We start from the raw sequence: 9,930 nt of genomic DNA on the forward strand, positions 1-9,930 counted from the left end.
CAGCCCCTGCTTGGGTCTGAGGCTTTCTGGGGCCTGAGCAGTGGTCCCACCCTTCCCCATCCCACCACCACCTCTCAGGGGGCTCCTTAGTGGGGAAGCGGAGACTGATAACTTGGAAACCCCTGCCCCAAACTTCTCACTTTCCCCAGAGAGTCCCCAGAGGGAAGCAGCAGGGACCAGGCCATAGGTCACTGAGTCCCCAGGTCCCCTCCCTTAGAGATTTGGTCCTTTGGGAAGAAGCTGCTGGTCCAGTGGCCTTTCTGGGGAAGTGCCCTGGAAGGGATGGGCCAAACTGAAGCTCATTCCCTGGGGTGGGGCACCCCGTTTTTTTCCAGTGCCGAGACGATTAATGATGGGCAGTTCCACACAGTCGAGCTGGTCACTCTTGACCAGATGGTGAATCTCTCCATTGATGGCGGCAGTCCCATGACCATGGACAACTTCGGCAAACACTACACGCTAAACAGCGAGGCCCCCCTCTATGTGGGAGGTGAGGACCTGGCCTGGGTGGAGCTGCAGCTGGCCCCCCTAGGCCTCTCCATCAGGAGATGTGACAGTCATTCCAGGTGGGGCCTCTGTTGCTCTCTGGTCTGAGGCTTTCCAAGAGAGCTGGTGTCCAGTGCACTGGACTATGGGGGGCAGTCCAGGATGGTGAGGGAGGGCCCTAGTCAATGGCCAAGCTGCTGATGGATTGTCCTCCCCTGCCCAGAGCCCATGCTGCTCTCTGCCCAGTCCAGACTGACCAGGAGGGATGGGTGCCTGGGTTGGGTCTGAGGCCTGGCCTGGAAGACAGCAGGTGTGGGGGCCTGGGACTTTCCCAGCTGTCTTCTGCCTTGTGGGCACCTTTCCTCTTGGCTTTAGGCCAGAAGGGGCTTGTCACTTGTTCAGGGTCCATTCCCAGTCTCGGGGCCTTAGAGGCCTGGAGCTGCTGCAAGCTTACAGGCTTTGTGGCTAAACGACACAGTCCACGATCTAGAATATTTCTAGGTCCAGACGAGGCAGGTTTCCAGAGGCAGTGGGGCCATCTCAGCGCTGCAGAGGGCCTTGCTGAGACTTTGGACCCCTGGGTTCCACCCCAGCTGCTTATTAGTTGTGCAACTTCGGGCAAGTCACTGAGCACCAATTGTCAAATGGGGTTTGGCGATGTCTACCTCACAGGGTTGCTGTGAAGTGATGACTATAAAAGTGGGTGACAAAGTGCCATCCATCCACATGAGCTCTAGGCCCAGGTCCTTTGCTGCTTTGGGGTCTCTGGGAGGTAAAGGCTGGTGTCCCAGAGGGAAGGAAGGAGCCCTGGGCGAGGGCAGCCAGACGTCAGGCACCCAGAGCCTCACTTATCAGCTGGCTGCTGCCAGGCCTGGCACCCTTGGGCTCTGATCACAGAGGAAGCAGCTTTTCCATTTCTTCTGGGAAAGGAGTCTGGACCCTCTAAGGTGGCAAAGGACCTTGGCTCAGGGTTGCAGAGACAGAAGGACAGAGGCCGAGGGCAAGAGGGAACACTGTGGAGATGCCAGCAGACCTCAGAGGTGGGTGCCAGGCACGGTCTGAGCCTGACTCAGCTCAGCTCTGCCCCCCTCCCCCATCCCAGGGATGCCCGTGGACGTGAACTCGGCCTCCTTCCGCCTGTGGCAGATCCTCAACGGCACCAGCTTCCATGGTTGCATCCGAAACTTGTACATCAACAATGAGCTTCAGGACTTCACCAAGACGCGGATGAAGCCAGGCGTGGTTCCAGGCTGCGAGCCCTGTCGAAAGCTCTACTGCCTGCATGGCATCTGCCAGCCCAACGCCACCCCGGGGCCCGTGTGCCACTGTGAGGCCGGCTGGGGAGGCCTGCACTGCGACCAGCCAGCTGATGGCCCCTGTCATGGCCACAAGTGAGCCCTCGCCCCTGCCCACCTGCAGGTTCCCTTCCTTGCAAGTGCCACTTTCCCCTGGTGAGGAAAGACTGTACTATAAGCCCCCAAATTGGAACATGTGGCCTAACACAGGGTTTTATTAGTTTTTTCTGGTTTTCAGTTTTTATTGAGGAAAAGGTCCCTAGGGTTAGTCACAGACTCACATTTTGCTCCTTTCCCCTTAATCGTGAGAAGAGGATAACATCCCATGAAGCCAAGGCTGGGGGTGTGGGGCACCCTTAGGTGGGCCTTGGATTGGCTCCAGTCTGTCCTCACAGTGCCTTTTCTCTGTCCCCTCCAGGTGTGTCCACGGGAAATGTGTGCCTCTTGATGCTCTTTCTTACAGCTGCCAGTGCCAGGATGGGTACTCAGGGGCCCTGTGCAACCAAGCTGGGGCACCCGCGGACTCCTGCGGGGGCCTGCAGTGCCTGCACGGCCACTGCCAGGCCTCGGCCACCAAGGGGGCACACTGTGTGTGTGACCCTGGCTTTTCGGGCGAGCTGTGTGAGCAAGGTCAGGGGCCCCCCTCCTGACATGCCCCCTCCAGGGCCCCTCCCCACAACTTTCTGTAGTGACTTGACTTTTCTTCCTTCCAACCCCAGCGACCCCTCTGTGCCCCTCCCCACTCCTGCACTGTGGGCTGCTACTGGGCTTTAGTGCCCTCCAGCCTCTGGGCTCTGAGCCCCACCCCCAGACAGATGCCCCTTTCTCCCTGGCCCTGTTTGCCCTGCAGCCCCCTTATCCTGGGTAAGTGCTCCTTCTGGCTGGGGTCTCTCTTTATAGAAGAGACCACCCAGGGTTAACAACTCCTGCCCGAGCCTCTACATCTTGGCCCCATCACCTTGGGACCAGGGGAGCAGCAGGAAGTCTGAGGGTTGGGGAAATTTTCCCAGGCCCTCCATGGCCCGCGTGACCAAGATGCTTTTGCTGGAATCAAGACTGCTGAGGAGGGCAGGGGGACCCTGAGAAATCCAGGCCTCAGCCACCTTCAGGGTCCCCTAGGCCACACCCTCTGGGCACGAATTTCTTCTCTAACATTGTTCCCTCCCAGGCCTCCAGCCACCTCTTGCACTTCTCTAGCAACCGGGAGCTTACCTTAGCCTGGCCACCCAATCTGTCCTGGAGGGCCCTGGCAGCTAGAAAGTTCTTCTTTCCCACCGACCCCACCACTGTGGGCCCAGGAGGAAGCGAGTGCATGTGCATGTCGGGCAGGGAGGATGCCGGGGACAGAGGCGGGTCTGAGAGCTAGAGGACCCGTCCAAGGATGCTGCCCTCCTTCTCCTCCTCCTGCCTCCCCCGGGGGCAGCGCTGGCCCATGGGTGTGCCCTGAGGCTTTCTCTTGGTGTCTGTCCCATCCAGAGTCCGAGTGCCGGGGGGACCCTGTCCGGGACTTTCACCAGGTCCAGAGGGGCTATGCCATCTGCCAGACCACGCGCCCGCTGTCGTGGGTGGAGTGCCGGGGCTCCTGCCCAGGCCAGGGCTGCTGCCAGGGCCTGCGGCTGAAGCGGAGGAAGTTCACCTTTGAGTGCAGCGACGGGACCTCTTTTGCTGAGGAGGTGGAGAAGCCCACCAAGTGTGGCTGTGCCCTCTGCGCGTAGCGCCTGGCGTGGACGGGGAGGGCGAGGGCGAGCGAGGGGCACGGCCGCAGCGGAGCCTGAGCAGCAGCCGCTGGGCCTGGGTGGGGCCATCAGCAGGACGCTCCTGGGCGGCGGGGCCGGCCTCACCCGGGCCACGCCGCCTTCCTACAGCAAAAGGCGCGTAGGTTGGGGTGGAGCGGGTGGGCGTGGCTCGGGCTGAGGACCGCCCTCTCCGGAAGTGCCTTGCACAAATAGGCGCTTAATAAATATTTGTTGAATGAATGTGTGCGTGAGGTCAGGCCAAGAAGTGCAGATATTGACACACCCGTCCTTGCCTGCTACCTGGGTCTGAAGAAGGGACTGGCTCCTCCCAAAGCAGCCTGTCCCTCTCACCTGGCCTAGGCTGGCCCCAGAAGCCCCTTGCCCCCTGCAGATAACCTTGAAGTACCCTCAGCCCGCCCTGGGGCAGCCAGCCTGGCTCTCAGCTCCTTCTGCTGCTGCAGCGTCTAATGACAGTGGGCCAGGCTGAGGGGGGAAGGGCCCCCTCTTGCTGGTCAGGGAGGGAGTGACCCTTGCTCCCTGAGCTGACTGGCAGCGCTGCAGCCACTGCTCGCTCCGCTCCGGAAGGCGGCTGGGGGTGGAGGTGGGTCTTAGAACCAGACCTCTGAATCCTAAAGTTATGGGATGACCATTGTAACTTCAAGGAGGAGGCTCATGTGGGGGAAACGGCTACTGGGGCTGCAGGGGGTGGGGACCCATCAAAAGGACAGGGGATTCTTGGTTTCAGTTGAATAAACATCACCACCTCCAGTCACTAGCCACGAAAGGGGCATTGGTCCCAGGATTCCTCAGCCACTAGCCAGCCACAGTTGCTGGCGAGCCACTGGCAGAAGGACGGGGTGTAAGGGGCTTGGGCTCGGCTGCTTGGCCTGGTGGGGGGGGGGGGCGGGGGGGGCATCTCCTCCAGTGGAGACTGGGTTCAGATCCCCTCACATGCAGACCAGTAGGGAGCAGTGGTCCAGGCAGCAGGAAACCCGGCTCTGTCACTCTGGGCAAACTTCTCCATGGGCCTCGGTTTCCTCAGCTATCAAATGGGAAGGTGGGATAACTGAATGAGCAATGTGGACCCTCCCTACTAGGGCTCCTGGAGGGAGGCTGGAAGAGTTAGAAGATCCATTTTCATTCATCCCATCATCAAGTATTTATGTGCCTAACAGGCTGGGTACTGTGGGTGCTCATGGACAGATGTGAACTAATCACAGAGCGTCATAGGAGCAACCAGGAGGCCTTGGGAAGAGAGCTGAGCCGCTGAGCACCCCAAAAACAGACCTGGCTCAGGCTGGAACTGCTCACCAGAGGTGTTTGCAAGGAAGCACTCAGTGTTTGAAGTCACTGAATACCTGACCCTGCGACTACAAATGCTTCTCTTCCATGCAGAATGAAAGTGTAGAAAGACTATCTTTGAGCCTAAATAGTGAGCTGGCTGGAAGGAAGATAGGTCATGCTCTTCTGTCCCAGATGTCTCCCCAGGAGAGTGCACCCCTGGGGTTGTGGGCAAGGGGGGGTGGTGAGCATGTCCCTTTCCTGGCTCTTTCTGTCTGCAAGCAGAAGGCCAGATTGGGGGAGTGTGTTGCCGTGAGGTTGAGGTGGCGTTGTGCCTGTGTCCTCAGCCACTGTGGGCAGCGTTGGGGAGCTCCTGATGCTGAATAGTAGGGGGCTGGGGCCTCCTGTGGCTGTGGGAGGCTGGCACACACTACACTGGGACTCAGGCCAGCGAGTTTCAGTCTTGAGACCTCTGAAATGGGAAGAGGATCCTGCCCTGCCCAACTCAGGAGGTGTCCTCATGGCTGGATCTGCCCTGCACCAGGGGCCGGACTCTATTTTCTTGTAGCTCTGAGCAAGGCCACAGGGTCTCTCTCCACTGTGGACCACAGCCTGGGCCTTGCAGGGCTTCTCCTAGGGGTACACGGCATCTCTCTTTTACCTGGAGTTTCTGGGCCACGGTGGGAGCCCGGAGAGCAGCTAACACCAGGCTGGATAGGCAGGAAAGCTCAAGTGCAGCTAGCTTGCCCCTCCCATGGAAGAGAGGTGTTCTGGGACCCACCAACCCTGAGCCACGTACCTTCCCCTGGCCACCACCATTCCCCACTGCCCTGGAGAAGCAGCTCCCAGGCTCGAGGGGCAAGGACTGGCAGGAGCCTCTTCACTCTGCAGAAAGTGGAAAGGGCACCTGCAGACATGCAATGGCTGCCAGGAGTCCTGCACTCCCAGTGCCATGGGGCTGGGAGGGCAGAGGATGAAGTTTGTTCACAGGGAACACCCTGTGAGCTTGTCGCTGCCCCCACCTGCCCCTCCACAATGCCCCATGCCCCCTGCCTGCTCCACACTCACCCTCGGTCGAGCTGGAAAACTGGGATCCACCACAAGGGTGAGGGCAGCAAGGGGCCGAGAGAGCCGTGTACCCCAGGATCAACTTTTCCTCCAACTTAGCCACCACTCTGCAAGTTGCTAAGGAATTGGATCACCGCTCATCTTGTTTGTTCACATGTGGGCCCGCTGAGTCCCAGGCGGCTACCACGACCTCATCTCTCTGAGAAATCATCTCCACACCTTGCCACCCCTTTGGTAAAGACCTTCAGTTTGCTTTGACGTCGCCATTGGCCATTTCCGCACTGAACAGACACAAGCAGGGCAAGTCCCCAGGTTGCTGTGCTTTGGCAGCATGGCTGGTGAGTGGCCTGGGGACCCTGTGAAGGTGTCAGGAAAAGGAAAAGGCCGGACTTCGTCTCCTCTTTGCCTGCTGTTAGCCTAACCACGAAAGTATCTCTTTATACAGAATACTTAACAGATTCTAATATATATTTGTATTTCATTTTGTTATAGTATTTTTATATGTTAAAGTCAACATCCAATGTCTCGTTTGATTATGTGGTTGTGAGACTTTGTTTGGGGGTTCCTGTAGTATTGTTTGGATCACTCTTAGAGAGACTGCTTAGAACAGGCCCGTGAGGGAGCCACGCCTGCCCTTTTCCTGTAAGTGTTGTTTTAGAACATGTTGGATATTGTCTGTTGTCTTCCATGTGAACATGACATTGATTCACTCAGGTTCTGCCTTGTTGATCTCTTTTTCTGTATCAAGGATGAGCCTGGGGCTGCTGACACATCCTCCCAGGGTGCCCACACAGCAGCCACAATCAGGGACAGCTCTAGGTGCAGCACATGTAGGATGTCTGCCCTCGGTACTCTCTGGTCTTCCTGAAGTGGCAAAGGAGGTCGGCTCCTCCTGAAGAGGGAAGGGGAGGTCTGGGGGACAGCTCAGTCATGGCTCCCTGGGGATGTCAGTCTGAGGGCAAAGGCTGGCACAGCACAGCACACACGACCTGGGGAGGCTGCTCATCCTCATTTCCCTCCAAGTGTCTGCTGTCACACCCATAATTTGTAAGCTTGTGCACAGAGCCATACCCACATTTAACCTGGCTCTGAAGGTTTCAGAGTGTCAGGGCAAGAGATTAGAAAGCAGTGGGGCTTCTCAAACTGTCCTGTAAGGTTAACCTGCCCGTTTCCAGAACAGCGGTTCTTAGGGATCAGTGGAGAAAGGGGGCAAACATACTTCTACGTTGGTTCTACTATGATTTCAGACTATAAAACTGCACTCAGGAGTTTTGTAGGATGCATGACCTGAGCAACTAGGTGAGGCCAGACCCTGGCAGTCAGGCTGGACAAGGTTCCCAACACCAAGGGCATCTGGCTGGTCCTCCCCTGATGCCCGCACCATAGACTAATTTCCCACTAGAGGACGAAGTCATAGTGATGGTCGCACAAACCACATCTTAACAAACAGCACGTGGTCACCTTGAAAGTGGGCAGTGATGGTAACTGCAATGCCTTCAGAGCAATTAGGATTTTGGAGGAAATGTAATGAACCAGGTAAAGCAGAGAAAATGGGTTAAAATAGGGCTGTAAGCTCAAGTGTCTGGGGTGGCCAGTAGGTTACCTAGGAAAGTCATGTGGGCACGCCCCCTTCCAGCCCATCATCTGTAGTGCCACTCCTGACAAAGCAGAGGTACAGAGACCTATCTTCCTACCATAGAGAAAAAGGGAAAAATGGAACTGACAGGAACTGTGGTGACCTGAAGTACACATTTTCCAATCTTCTAAGCAACAGCTGATTCTTCCCAGGTACTAGTTTTGTCAGATCTTCATTATCTTTTTTTTTTAAGAGAAGCCAGAAATCAATTTTTATGTAAACACTCATAGTTTTTAAATATCTTATTTTTTTTAAACACTAGGCGAAATACAACACAACTGTGAGCCACCAGTTTGCAAACTCTGAGTTAAAGTAAAGTAAGTAGCAAACTTCACAGTTAAAAGGAAACCCCCAGCCAAGGGAATGGGCACAGCAGGGCTTGGCTGTGGGGTGGAGGCAAGGCAAGGCAAGGATCGTCCAGGTGTCCAACCAGAGGGGCCGTGTTTTCTTGACATTGGGGATAACGCATCTTTATTATCCCTACACCCTGAGGCCTCAGAGTTGACTTCAGAGATGTCCCCTCACCCCAAGCCAGTCAGTCTGCACCTCTCAGGTCATATTCTAGGTACTGTCTAATAAACACTAGAGGCAAAGAGGTCTGTTTTAACAATGAAAAGTCCTAATCTGGAACAAGATAATTCTCCAAATTCAAATTAAGAAGGGGTGGCCCATCTGCCAGCTGAGGGGTTCCTGTCACTGGGTGTAGTTCTGCATGTCAATGGCCACTGCCAGATGAACTTGTTAATGAAATCAGGGCTGGTTCCACAGCAATCACTGGCCCACTGGATCCTTAAATAGACCTATCTCAAGCAGAGTTGAAAGAATACAATGAAACAGGTCATGAGGCTAGTAAATGGAAGGATTTCCTGCCAACTTTCTGCCATACCCCAACATAGGCCAAAGAGAGCTGGGGCAGCCCTCCCGGGTGGCTGTGCACATTGCCCCCTTATTGAACAGTGGCTCACCTGAGATCAGGAGCATGAATTCAATAGCTCCATGCCCCTCAGGATGAAGCACGGGCACCTCTCCAACTCTGCCATGGGACTTTCCCAGGATCCATCCTGTTTCTTTTCCCTGAAGTTAGACACATCTCACAAAACGGCCACAGATATAGCAGGCAATGTTCCTTTAAGTCTTGACATGGTGGCAGAGGCAGAAGTATTAAGAAGTATTGCTTTTTGGTTCCTTCTGGCAACTTACCGACTTTGTCATAGGCTACAAGTGGAATGCTGGGCTTCAATGCATTCTGTACCCTCTCCAGTAACTACACAAACACACTTTCATATCAAAGAAGTTTAATACGCTGCAATAAAATAAGCGCCTAGAAAAAGCTCATGGAATAGATGTCAATGTTAGAGAAATCCCTCCCACACATCCTCTAGCTCCATCCCCCATCCCTCAAAACCAAACAAGAAAATCCAGAACAGCAGAGGAAATCCTTCCAAGCTTGGATTTCAGCGAGGGCCCCTTCACCAAGAACAAGAACACAGTTTCCTACATGGCCTAATAGGAAAGTAAAACACAGGAGCACAAAAAGTCCACAAGATTTCAATATTTAAGAGACTTGGTACATATTCAAAGTTAAAATAACTCCAACTTTTATAGCTATACATATGGTTTTAAAGCAACTTAATATATTTTTAAATTTCATATATACACTCTCAAAGGTTCTTCAGGTGAGGTATGTAAACATTGTCTAATGAAAAACTTTCAATGTTTCAAACCAACAAATTCACAGCATACATTGAATTTTCATCCATTAAAGACACAGTATTTTCCTACACTCACTAACACAGTGGAAATCCAGGCCCAAGAGAGACACGCTGATCATCTGGATTACCATTTGCAGAATTTCTCATTTCCCTGCTTTTGGAAAGACCACCTTCACACAGGCCAGGAGCACATCTTGGCACCTGGAAGGGGCTAGGCCCTCCAGAGACTGTCTCCTTGGGCATCTGGATCACTGGCTAAGACTCACAAGACAGTAAAAAGGAGCACATCTGAACAACTACGAGATTGACCTCGGCAAGGACAACACTGGGAGGAACCAGAAAGACCTTTAAAGGAACGGTAGAGATTCATCTTAGAGCTCCCTGGATCCACAGCCGGATCAGCAGCCCCTAAACTCATTCTGAAAGGTGGTGGCCTAAAAAGAATAAAAATCCAACACGGCACCTGAGCTTCAGTTAAATTGCATGGGCCTCCTACGACCCCCTGGCCCCTCAAAGGCATTAACTCTAGCCTGAAGTAGGACCCTGGGCTGTGCTTTTCATACAGGTTAGGGTTGAATTTCTTAATATCATAATGCATACGGGAAAATAATGCCATGAGTTCACAAAGATGACCAATGTCTGCAGACAGGCACTGGCCAATGACCTTGGAGGAGCTCAATTTTGAAAACTACTTGTTCCCTGAGGGTAAACAGCAG

The 9,930-nt window shown here is 54.4% G+C and overlaps 1 protein-coding gene across 1 annotated transcript in view; it reads left to right on the forward strand.

The window, feature by feature from the left end:
• SLIT1 (slit guidance ligand 1) overlaps nucleotides 1-6,578 on the forward strand; it is a 184,006-nt gene extending 177,428 nt beyond the window's left edge. The window contains exons 34-37 of the mRNA XM_014868493.3: nucleotides 336-490; nucleotides 1,589-1,877; nucleotides 2,200-2,411; nucleotides 3,258-6,578. Of these exons, the coding sequence (XP_014723979.3) occupies nucleotides 336-490; nucleotides 1,589-1,877; nucleotides 2,200-2,411; nucleotides 3,258-3,496 (895 nt within the window). The 3' untranslated portion in view covers nucleotides 3,497-6,578. The remainder of the gene's footprint in view (nucleotides 1-335; nucleotides 491-1,588; nucleotides 1,878-2,199; nucleotides 2,412-3,257) is intronic.
• The last annotated feature ends 3,352 nt before the right edge of the window (nucleotides 6,579-9,930 follow it).

The sequence above is a fragment of the Equus asinus genome, chromosome 2 (genome assembly GCF_041296235.1).
Source record: "Equus asinus isolate D_3611 breed Donkey chromosome 2, EquAss-T2T_v2, whole genome shotgun sequence".
Taxonomy (NCBI): Eukaryota; Metazoa; Chordata; class Mammalia; order Perissodactyla; family Equidae; genus Equus; species Equus asinus.